Source organism: Eptatretus burgeri, chromosome 8, assembly GCF_056783735.1.
Source record: "Eptatretus burgeri isolate ZD-2024b chromosome 8, Ebu_testis_v1, whole genome shotgun sequence".
Classification (NCBI taxonomy): domain Eukaryota; kingdom Metazoa; phylum Chordata; class Myxini; order Myxiniformes; family Myxinidae; genus Eptatretus; species Eptatretus burgeri.
This window is the reverse complement of record NC_140968.1, coordinates 64216380-64229052: the sequence shown is the minus strand read 5'-3', so window position 1 is coordinate 64229052 and position 12673 is coordinate 64216380. Positions and strand designations below refer to the sequence as shown.

Sequence of the window (12673 nt, the reverse complement as noted above, 5' to 3'; positions counted from 1 at the left end):
GCATTAACTACTCTCTGAGTAAAAGACCCATGCCTTGCTACCATCTTAACTCTCCTCTTCTTTGCTCGCAAGCTATTGCCCCTGGTCCTATCACTGTCTACTCTGTTGAATAATCCATCTGCACTTATTTTATCGCTACCTTTCATTATCTTAAACTCCTCTCTTCTTCTTCTTTCAGCTGCTCCCGTTAGGGGTCGCCACAATGGATCATCCGTATGATCCGCATAGTGATTTGGCACATGTTTTACGCCGGATGCCCTTCCTGACGCAACCCTGGTCGCCTCTTACGACACAGGGATAAGGTACACTTATTTTAACCGGGGTATACACCAGCCCAGTATACTGGTACTCATTTCGCCGACCTCGGAAGGATGACAGGCTGAGTCAACCCCCTGGTGTATTAATTCAGTGGCCCAACGGGGCTTGAACTCAGGACCTCTTGGATCCCAAGCCGCTGCCCTAACCACTGCGCCAACACCAGGCTTGAGTTGTCTTAAATTATCTTAAACACCTTTCATTATCTTAAACATCTCGATCATATCTCCTCATAACCACCTCCTTTCTCGTGTATTAAGCCTTGTCTCCTTCAATCGCTCCTCATAGCTAAGTCTAGCTCGGCCTGGAATCAATCTAGTAGCCCTGCGCTGAACCCTCTCTTTGGCATCTATGTCTTTCTCGAATTGTGATGACCAGAACTGCACACAATATTCTAAATGTGTCCTGATTAAATTCCTGTACAATGTTAACACCACCTCTTGATTTATAATTCATCCCCCTCCAAATTCAACATAAAACGCGATTTGCTCTCCCGATAGCTGCCTCACACTGTGCTTCCTGCTTACCTCCCATATCTATTCCCATCCCCAGATCCTTCTCCTGTGTGACGTGCTCCAAAATTACCCCTTGCATCCTGTAATCTCTATTTTCATTATTCTTTTCCATCCCCAACACCTTACACTTGCTCAGATTAAGTTCCATCTGCCAATCTTTTGCCCAATCTATGCAAGTATCAATACTTTCCTGAATCTGATCACCACCCCCTCTGCTATCCACCTTACCTCCAAGCTTTGTGTCATCTGCAAATTTGGAAATCTTACTCTTCACCCCATTATCCAAACCATTGATGTAAATGATGACTAGTAATGGTCCGAGTACTGATCCCCGAGGCACCCCGCTACTTACATCATCCCAGCAAGACATCCTTTCACTCACAGCCACTCATTGCTTCCTACCACTGAGCCAGTTTGCAATCCAATTAGCTACCTTACCAGCCACTCCACAAGCCCTCACTTTGGCTAACAACTTCCGATGTGGTACCTTATCAAATGCCTTCTTAAAGTCTAGATATACACTCTCCACTGCCATTCCCTCATCCACCCAATCGGACACTGCCTTATTTAACTCTGAAAGATTTATTAAACAGGGACTACCTTTGGTAAACCCATGCTGACTACCTTTAATTAGCTTGTGTTTGTTGAAATGGTTTCTCATCTGGTCCTTAATTAGTGTCTTCAACACCTTCCCCACAACTGAAGTCAAACTAACAGGTCTATAGTTTCCCAATTCTTCTCTGGATCCTTTCTTTAATAGTGGTGTTACATTTGCTACTCTCGAATCTTAACAAATTGTTACCTGTCCTGACTACAGGGAACTATTGAAAATATCGGTTAACATCTCGTTTACCTGCTCAGCCACGTCCCTTAATACTGTTGGGTGCATATTATCTGGATCCGGAGCCTTATCTCCTCGTAGATTACCTCGCTGTTTCTTTACTTCCTTCACTCCAACCTGGATCTTCTGTAAAAGCCCTTCCTCACCTCCTTGATAGATACCTCCTACTGGCAATTCTCCTGACTGTTCTTGTGTAAAAGTTGAAGAAAAATGCCTGTTTAATAAGCCTGCCATCTTACGTTCATCACTAAACACTCTCCCGGTGCTATTCCTCAATGGGCCTACACTGGTCCTCACCTGTTCTTTGTAAATATGTAAAAAAAAAAAAAAAAAAAAAAAATTGGAATCGACACTGAGCTCATGCTCCAGAGGGTGGTGACTTCGAGTCACAGGGATTAAAACGGGGAAAAACATTTATAACTTAAAATTTGATATTGGATCATTTCTGGTGGAACTTTTTCAAACTTTCAACTTTGGTTTAGGTGAGAAGCATGGGGATTTGCAATGACGCGCCATCAACAATGCTCCAGTGTTCTACGTGTGGCGGTTGTTCCACTCACTTATCTGACTAAAACTGCTGTTATATGCAGGCACTGCATCATGAAGTATGCTGTCAGTTGTGCCACAATCAGTTACAATCAATGAAGTATAAAACTCGTCACAATTTAAGTACAACCAGGTGTATTTTGAGTGTCACCTACAAAGCAATGATTCCCACATGAAACAAAGCAAATGTTTTATTGTGCAAGATGAAAACTGTGGCTGTTGCAAATGATAAACATTCAGCCATTAGCCTGCTGTTTTCATGAAATCATGACGGATGAAGCCGTAAGGTTGTCATTGAAATGGCAGTTATGAGCAACAACAGCAGAAAGTTTAAAATGAGGAATTTAGCTAACACTCATGCCTTACTACATTTGCAGGTTACTGTGTTCCCTGCCCTCCCATCTCTCCCCTTTTCCTGCTTATCGATTCCCTTGATTGTTGAGTCCAACTCTAGCTGCACTGCCCTCCTGTCCCACTGTCCATTTGTTGTCTTTCTACCATCTGTCATCTCGCTCTTCCATTAGCCTCAATCATGAACACACACACACAAAAAAAATGTTGGTTCACTACTTCATCTTCACCAAGAAATATAGGGGCAATACCCCTGGGCATTCACCTGGTAGTGTCAGGATAACAAACCAGGGAACCACTGGTAGGCGTGCATGACCCACAAAATATGTAAAGGAGAAGAAAGTACATACCTATGATTTATTTTTTAATGCCGTGAATAAACTTTGGTACATCATCGGTGATGAAGCTTGTGGTCAAGATTAATCGAAATTGTGCGTGTAGTTTTTGAAGAGAGCAAATACCTATTTTGGGTGTCAACCCCCCCCCCACACCCCCCTCCCACCAAAACCCACTTAGACCCCAACTTTTTTATTGCCGTGAACAGGTGATGCAGGTTGTGGTCATGTTTCATAAGCATTGCTTGTGGAGTTTCTGAGAAGAAAGCAAACACCTATTTTGGGGGTCAATACCTCCCCCCCCCCACACCCACCCCAATAGATCCACTTTGAATGAATGTATTTTGATGAAACTTTACCACAACGTTCATCACCGTGTATGTACCAAAGTTTGTATCGTGTTCTGAGGTTCAAAAATATCAGAACAAAAAAAATAAAAAATAAAAATATCGTGTTCTGAGGTGGTCTATGGAGGGGCTTTACAGGGGGTTTGCCCCCCAAAGAGATATTTACTTTCTTCTCAGAAACGACACACACAATTCCGATGAAACTCGACCACAACCTTCATCACCCATGGTGTACCAAAGTTTGTTCATGACATTAGAAAAATCGGGCTCGAAGGGAGTGTAAGGGAGGTTTCCCCCCAAAATATGTAGTTGCTTTATTCTCAGAAACGACGCACACAATTCCGATGAAATTTCACAACAGCCCTCATGACCCATGGTGTACAAATTTTCTTCATGACATGAGAAAAATCGGGCTCTAAGGAGATGTAAGGGGGGTTGCCCCCCAAAATATGTGCTGTATCTGCTTTCTTCTCCATAACTACACACACCGTTTTGATGAAACTTGACCACAACGTTCATCAACCGTGTTGTACCAAAGATTGTTCACAGCATTATTTTTTTTTTAATCAGGGTCTGAAGGTGTCTATTGGGGCGGGGGGGGCGGGATTCCCCCCAAAGAGATATTTGCTTTCTTCTCTGAAACCACACACACAATTTTGATGAAACTTGACCACAACCTTTATCACCCATGATGGACCAAAGTTTGTTCACGGCATTAAAAAAAATTCCACAGGTACTTAATTTCTTCTCCATTACATATTTGTGGGTCATCCACGCCTACCGGTACCGGTCGTTCCCTGGTTATCTTATCCAGCCGCTAGCAGGTGAGCACCCAGGGGTATTTCCCCTATGTTTTTTTTTTATATTTGATGTACCATACACTGGTACAGAGTGTTGGTACTGCTGAGCAGTTTCTTGGCAAGGATTATACTGGGTGGTTTGCCATTGCCTTCCCAGAGTTATTTGTCTGTGCTCTATTCTTATAAATGCTGAGCGCCAAGCGTGGAAGCAATACGTACCATATATTTTTAGTATTTGGTATGACTCGGCCGGGGTATGAAACACCGACCTCCCAGACTCAGACCGGATGCTCTAACCATAATGCCACCGAGTCTGATTCAGAGTCTTATATCAGAGACTAAATAAATGGAAAACCTGCATCAGGAGAACCCACTCTAACACCTACAATGCAGAACTGATTTTTCATTACAACAATGCCAGACATTACACAAGTCTGAATGCAGAGTCCACCACAAAGATTAGGTGGACTGTGCTTCCCTACCCCTTCCATAGGCCAAACATAGCATCGGTCAGCATGTCTGTAAAATATGCCTTTTGTGAAAAACATTGAAGGTGACGATATCATAAAGGATATGGTTTACAAATGTCTGTGTAATGCTGATAAACCTTACGTGTTGCTGACATACATGGTCTTGTTTCATGCTCGTATAAGAGTACAGAATAAAAACTGTAAACAGTCAGTTTTATTTTGCGGTTAATTAAATATTACTGAAAAATAAAATAGATGACATTGCATTGTGATAAGTTAAGATATTTGATCATGGAATCACATATCAAAGAAGGCTAATCGTATTTTTTCACAATGTTTCGTGACGACTCATATAACCAGAGAATTGGTGTCAAAGCCACCCAATGCTCGCCTGTTTATACATTTATTGTTTTCAAAAGACTAGTCTAATAATATTTTTTATAAAGCATTGCAGTGGTCTGATCCAAATAATTTTAAAGCAATATATGTATTTGTATATTGTAATCAGTAAAAAATAGTGTGGTAGATAAAAACATTAGAAAGGAAATAACTTGCATCAAAAACTTTAACATCTTCATGCTCACGCTGACGCTGACGCTCACGCTCACGCCGGGGGTATCGCTATAGCTCTCTGTTCTTCGAACAGGCGAGCTAAAAATGACAAGCCCTTACCAAAAAATAAATACATAAAAACTTCTCATTTCTCACACGGTCCGATAGAAATCTGATGAGAATAATTTCATCAGATCTCATTCATGAGACATTTGAGTAGAGATTATCACTTGACGGATGATAACGCTGGAAATGATTATCCAAGTGCCACATGGAAAAAAAAAATTAATAAATATTTTGACAAACTTCTTAACTCCCTCCTGCACAATTTATTTACTCAAATACACAGTTATTCTCACCATGCTTTTTGAAGAAAAAAAAAACACGTGGGGATATTGCAATCGGCTCCATCGTCTGTCCGTCTGTCTGTCCGTCTGTCCGTCCGTCACACCATCTCTTCCAAAACCATTGGGCAGAATTTCACCAAACTTGGTAGTTATGATCAACACATGGCACAAAGGTGAAAGAGCAGTGCCACTTTTGGTCCTGCCTCCTGGGGCGAGGTCAAAAGGTGAAGTACGAAAAAGGCAATTACGGGCACATTTTAATTTTTTTTTAATGAAACTTTGTATGTGTGATCAACATGGGGGGGTGGGAGGGGAGGAGGGGGAGTACATGAATAATGTAACGATTATTTTTATTTGACCCCCAGTTCATTCCCCAGTGGAATGTTCAGCATCGGCTTTGGTGAGGTGTTTAGAATGTCTCTATCGAGTGCAGCCTGTGGCTGCTGGTTGCATCATTGGTTGGGACGCAACTATGCCGCTGATGCAATGTCCCCCTTACCAGTGCACTGGTACTCATTTTGCCGACCTCAGGATGACAGGCTGAGTCAACCTCCTGGTGTATTAATTCAGCGGCCCAACAGGGCTTGAACTCAGGACCCTAGGATCCCAAGCCACCACCCTAACCACTAAGCCAACACCAGGCTCTTGTTTAGAATTACAATGGGTCACATAACGTTCCTTTTCAGTTCCGTTTCATGAACTGATGTGGTATTGGCCATTCACTTCAAAATTTCAGGAGAAGAATCCAAGTGTCTTTACAAGGGGCAGGATAGTAGGAGCCTCCCTGAAGTATCTAAGTTGACCAAAGTGTCAATTTAAGACGTCTCTCAGGTGTTCCTGCAAGAGATAAAGTGGGCATATCATCCGCCACGATGTACAACTGAGGGAGCTCCACGACAGGTTGTGAATTCATAAAATGCATCGTGGGAGGCCACCGACATGCAAAAGGGACGCTCGTCGCAGAAATGTTTTCTCCATGATAACATGATCAGATCAGAGATGGTCAACCCCACTATTATAGGCATTCAATTGTTTTTTGAATGGCGACTGCATTGGCACTAACTGGAACTGATCAAAGGCAGTTGTACATGCTGGAGGGCAGGCAAAACTGGTCAGATAAATGCAATCTTGTTTCTGCTGTGATCGCCAGAGGGCCAAACTTCTAAGGCACAGATACTGCAGAGTTGTGTAAGCTGCTCACTGCGGTGGGGTCTGTGGAGGGATTTTACGGGGGGGGGCAATCACGGCAACCACCCCACCCCCCCCCAACCCAAAAGAGGTATTCCCTTTCTTCGCAGAAACTAGTTATCAATAATGACAAAAAAAAGCAGAAAATAATTGGGAAGAGACACACACAGGTATATTTGCATACCTGTGTGTATCTTTCCTTTCCACATTTTATCTACTGATTTTAAGAACACCTTCCAGCAATTGTTTTTCCTGACTTCAATCTACAATTTAGTCTGGCCAAACCTGATCAACAGATGAACACATGTTGACATAACTGCATTTGTGTGTCATTTTAAGAAGGGTCGTTGGGCTGGCATCGAATTCTGCTAATATTAAACGAGGGATAGAAACCATGAAGTGCCTGTTGTATCCATATAAAACATTTGAAAGAAAATCGAGATTACCTCTGATTGGCCAAAAGTCTAAATTCATATTTGAAACAGACTAAGATTATTATTCAAGGTTCACACAATGCTACCTGCCTCCTTTGTTTTGGAAATTCACATTTCCTGACAAACCCTCCCAACCATCCATCCCACCACAATACCCACGAGTTACGATTAATATAAGGTCCACACAGGGTTGACACCATTACTAATATGAACTCCTCCCTCCAAGTGAGGTATTGCCCTGGCTAGGTTCTCCCACTAGGCGCACGCACACACACACACACACGGGACTGCGATTGGATTAGAAATAATTTTCCTTACCAGATCGCTGTTAAAAATAGAATGCATCAACAACTACATATGGTATTGTGTTATCAGAAACGACCAGAAATTATAATGCAAAAAGATAGAAACAGAAATACAGACCAACATGAAACTTAAAAGTGAGGAGGGAATACAAAAACACAAGAGAAATGCATATTTATATTTTAGTTTTCAGCGATGAGAGGTTTGAAGGTTTAATATGTTGAAGTCATTTTTAAATAAAACCAGCATATACAAGCAGTTTTCTTGTGAATTGTATACAACCCACTGCACACTCACTCACTCAACCCCTCCGCACACTTATTATTCAAATCCCACCTTTGTATTCTGAAATACTATTCTGTTAAACGTTAATACCAAGGTAATATTTTGGTTCTCAAAATACTAATTTAAATTGGAAAAATTGTAACAATTTGTTGCTTCGTGGTTACGGTAGCTGGCTTGGGATCTTAGGGTCCTGAGTTCGAGCCCTGCTGGCCGCTGAATTAACACCAGGTTGGATTGACCCAGCTTGTCATCCTTCTGAGGTCCGTGAAATGAGTACCAGTGTACTGGTAATGAGGGCACAGCGTCAGTGGCACAGTCGTGCCCCCAACAAAATGATAGCTACCTGGCAGTCAAGCTGCCATGCGCAAGAAGAAGATCAGGTTCGGATGGCCGAGAGGTACGCACACTCACCTCTCGAAGTCGTGGAGCCTGGGTTCGAAACCTAATCATCAATTTCTGTTTGTCTCCTACTTGGCAGAACGGTAAGGTTCAGCAATACATCGGAAGTTGGGGTTCTGTATATTTAAATATAATTAATTCATATGAAAAGACATCGTTTCGTTTATTGCTCACGCTGATTGAACACACACGAGCTTGTACATTACACCGTGTGCAGAACAAGGACAGGAGGAGACTTTTGGCTCACTTTAGCATGAATTACATGGACAGTAGAAGACGGTGGACAAATCAATTCATAGCAATGGGACTTGAACATGGAGTCTCTGCTTCCTGCTTGCTATGTGCTCAGCTTGGGGAACACCATATAGACCAACGTAAAACACCTTTACCATGTTGAATTCGTCATGAAATCACATCATGTCAAAGAGCCTTGTAGACTCAACCATCACATTCATTAATGTTTGTCATTCTATTAAATAATAAAATACAAAAGTGACCTATTGGGTAAAGCAGGGGAGGAGAGGATCAGGCCTGGCCAGCTCACGAACTGGCTGGCCAGGCATGACGTTCAACTAGTTAGGGCAGGAATTTGTCATTTGTTGATGGTGCCGGCAATAGCTTGCCTACTCTTTGTGAAGGACACCATGGGATCCTGAACGTCCACCAACAAATGTCAGCAGACGGGATTCCCGTTTAACGTCCATCTGAGGGGACGGCACACACAATGATGAATCACCCTGCTTGTGAAACCCCGGCATGACGGTTCATAGCTGGGTCGGGATTCGAACTCATGCTGGACAGCCGAGAGGTGAGTGTGCGCGTACCTCTATAGTCTTGGCCATCCTGCCAGCCCAATTATATAATGCTTTGTGATGCATTATATAATCACACATCATCAGTTTATAAAAGGAAATGCTGCTCAGTGTTAATACCGTTTGACTGGGACAAAAGCTCAAGATATAAGAGAGATGATCAGCAATTCCATGGCCTGATGCAAAAATTCAGACACCAATATCATTGTTTTCTTTTTTCAATTACATAATTAATTTACAACAATTTTGTTTTACTGGGTGTAACGGGCCAATCGTCCCCATCTCTACTTTTCCATCAGGCCATCTCTCCACTTGCTTCGTCCTGTGTCGTCGAGTCAGGATTGTCCAGACGATTATTCATAACTGAAATTTAAAACTGACCCATACTATGATTTCCAGACTTTCAGTCATCTCCTTCAGGCTCTCACTCTGTCTTTTGTGTGAGATGGTAGTGCGCCGACTTCTCAGGGCCAAAAACTTCCAAAAAAAAATTTGCGGCATTGTTTAAGAAGGCTCGTGGTAATTAATTAAGAAAGAACAATTTTCACAAAAAAATAAAACAAAAAGAAAGAAAACAATCTCCATGAAATTTGAATGAAAAATGGCTGCACAGATGGACTACAAGATAATTATATCCAAATATTTCAGGAATTATGTTGAGAAGAGTCCAAAGACTTCACGGACTGCACGCTATACTGTCTCTCTGGAAATGTTTGATCACCTTTTAGAAAAAGTGAAACCCTGCTTCTGCTTGGCAAATTGTGACACACATCTGAGAGATCCAATTACACCTGGAGCATGGCGAGAAGCAATCGTGTGGTTTTCGGCAGACGCTCCGCTCTGCTCCTATTGGCAGTTTGCACTCAAAACTGACGGAGGGAACAAATCATGACTTAAACTACATCAGTAACCACTCTTATTGAAAAAAAATTAATGGCATTGATTTCCAATGTTTGTCTACACATGTGCCAGTTACAACCGACGTTTCGGTTTGTCAGCTATTCCCCTTTCCCCATGTTGTCAATGTTATTGGTGAGCACAGCACACATCCTCACCGTGAAAGTAATTCTTGGCACGCAGGTAGCTAACGCTGAGACGCAGGATGGAGAGTTTGTCAAGTTTAGAGATGACATCTTGAGGAAATGGGAGTAGGGTGGCGAGGCGTTCCATCTCGGTGTTGAGCCGGTCACGATGTCGCTTGGACGGGTTAGACTTTGCATTTTGGCTTGCTTCGAGCTTCATGCTGCACGAAAGAGGACCAGAACAATATAATAAGCTTTGGTCTTGGGCTGCTCTGGTGCCAAATAAAAACATCAAATGTGAACCAGCTTTGCAAAAATACCTTTAAAGCTATCCAATTGGAAATGCTGCCAAATTCAAAAACAAACCTGCCCCAGCATGCATACATACATATAGAGAATGCAACAACCAAAAAAAAAAACCCAAACATAAAATGAAATAAATACAACAATGCCGATCCGTTTATGCACCGGGTTGGCAAGATCGCTTACATAGGTGTGCGCACTCCGAGCCGTCGAGCCTGGGTTCGAACCTTGACCCGACTATAAAACTCCCATCCTGGTGTTTCGCATGATTGGCGAGGCATCGGTGTGTGTGGAAGTCCGGTAAGCCGGAGGAGCCATCAACTTAGCTGGTTGGTGGACGTTAAAACCCCCCAGTGTGCCATTTTGTGAAGAGTCGGCGAGTTCTCACCGGCACGTTGAACAAATTACATTTTCCTGCCACCTGAAGCTGAATGCCTGGCCTGGACAGCTGGTTCGTGAAAGACTTGGGGTAAAGACTTTCTTTATCCGACCCACCAAAAAGGTGGGAAGAAATGGGGCTGTTAAAGTAGCACGAGGAGTAGTAGTAGTAGTAGTAGTAGTAGTAGTAGTAGTAGTAGTAGTAGTAGTAGTAGTAGTAGTAGTGGTGGTGGTGGTGGTGGTGGTAGTAGTAGTAGTAGTAACCTGTTTATGCACTATCCACCAAGTTTATGTTTAACTACATGTTCGGATTTCGAACGAAAGAAAAATATCAACAAACGGAGCACGTGTACGATGGAAACTTTACAAGTTGTTTGGAAAGAATGTTGCAATTCTTTTTGTGGTCGCCTTTGAGGAAGACTGAACTTCGGCACAGCGCTTCGGTCGGAGTGAAACCCCGAATGTCGTGGAACTGATATCAACAACAGTCAGGATATCAATCGATTGAAAATACCGCCATGAAAAGCAGAGGAAAAATGAATCACAGAAAATATTTTTTCCCCAGGGGTTATGAAATCTAGAAACTCGAGTATGGCTTGAGGTTACTTGTTTTGTCTCGTCGGGAAACATTGTGAATCTCGCTGAACACCCTCACCCCCCCCTCCCAAACAATTAAACCCTGCCCCCCCCCAAACAATTAAACCCTGCCCCCTCCCACCCCTCCCCCCACACACACCCAAATATTCAAATATTTTATGATATGCGGTTAAGATTTTTTTTTGTTTCTCCGAACTCTTCGCACCCGAAAATGAGTAAATCTTTCGCAACTTATGTTTCCAAATGAGCGCCCTCATAGATAAGTAAACATGACGCAATAAGCTTGTGTAGGACTTCAGAAGGAGAAATAATTAATAAATTTACGAGAGATAATGTGGGGGCGCCGCTTGTGGTGGCCGTCTGGCGACAAGGCGCATGGTGTGGACAAACAAAAATACCGCGCGCACTAACCGCAGCAAAGGTCAGTGTGAGGTACGAGTGGAAAGAGGTGGGAGGGGGCGATAAGAGGGCTGTTTACCTCCTCTGCGCTGGCTTCTTTCGGCGACGGCCCGCGTAAAGGCCCAGGGAGCTCATCCTGCCACACTCCTGTGAAGGGCGAGCAAGGAGCTTCGCCGGGGTCTGCAGCACTTAGGGACGCGCTGGAGATGGTCGGTGTGTCAGCGCGACGTCGTCTCGCCTCGTCGGTGACGGCGATGACGATAGAGGTCCGGGGAGGGTGGAAACGACGATCCGTGGAGCGACTGTGTCCGTAAGAGTTTGTTGACGAGGAGGCGCCTTTAAACGCACCAGCGGCGGAGGACACGTGACCGAGCGAGAAGAGGAGCCATGGGCTGCGCGCCTTCCACACGATCCTCGGCCTGCCAGTTTCCCTCTCGCTCCTTCTCCAATACAGTCGGTGTCAGTTTCTGTGAATGCTTCTTCCTACTGTCGATCGTACCGAGACAGGAGGCGCACACGCAAGTTGCGCCTCCTTCATGCGCTAAGCGACTCGCTGCTCCTCCCCTCACTCGCACTCGTCAGGAGGCGCTCGGGCGCGCTCATGTCATAGCGGCGGGAATTCGACCAAAAAACAAACCAACTATTACAACGACAATAATCGCTCACAACCATTGAGGAATAAAATCAGCAAACTCACATCTGAAACTCAATTCAATCCAACAGGGTCACAGGTGATTTTGCTCGTCACGTCAGAAATAGCTGACGAGGCAAATGACTCGGCAAGAAATGTCGTTGGCATCTCATGTATTTCGTCACCGTTTCAATAAAGCATCCAATTATTGATGAAAACCAGACTTGCCAGTGATAAACATAGTACGTGGAAACTCTGACTCGGAAATGATGTGATTCCGGTGATTCGGTCCCTGCTCACTACAGGTGTGTGACGGTATGGATGGTGCAGATGCAGCGCACAACTACCTTTGAGATGTCAAGTCTGGGTTCGATTCCTCACTACAACCTATCGGATTGATGCTTAGCAGGAATGGAATTACATCACAGAGCGTCCCGTCCCTCGGATCGACGTTAAGCTGGGCATCCGTCCCATTTGCTGGCTGCTGGACGTTAACGATCCCA

At 43.7% G+C, this 12673-nt stretch overlaps 1 protein-coding gene across 2 annotated transcripts in view; it reads right to left on the bottom strand.

The window, feature by feature from the left end:
* The window catches only part of LOC147021886 (aryl hydrocarbon receptor-like), a 170409-nt gene extending 158049 nt beyond the window's left edge, over positions 1-12360 (bottom strand). Inside the window, exons 1-2 of one of the 2 annotated variants that reach the window (XM_085892311.1) lie at positions 11619-12360; positions 9896-10083 (exon numbers count right to left, since the gene is read on the bottom strand). In XM_085892311.1, coding sequence (XP_085748437.1) covers positions 9896-10083; positions 11619-11674 — 244 coding nt within the window. In that variant the 5' untranslated portion in view covers positions 11675-12360. Of the gene's footprint in view, positions 1-9895; positions 10084-10351; positions 10672-11618 lie in introns of those variants that run through there. The other variant, XM_085892310.1, reaches the window with a different exon arrangement.
* Between the last annotated feature and the right edge of the window lie 313 nt (positions 12361-12673).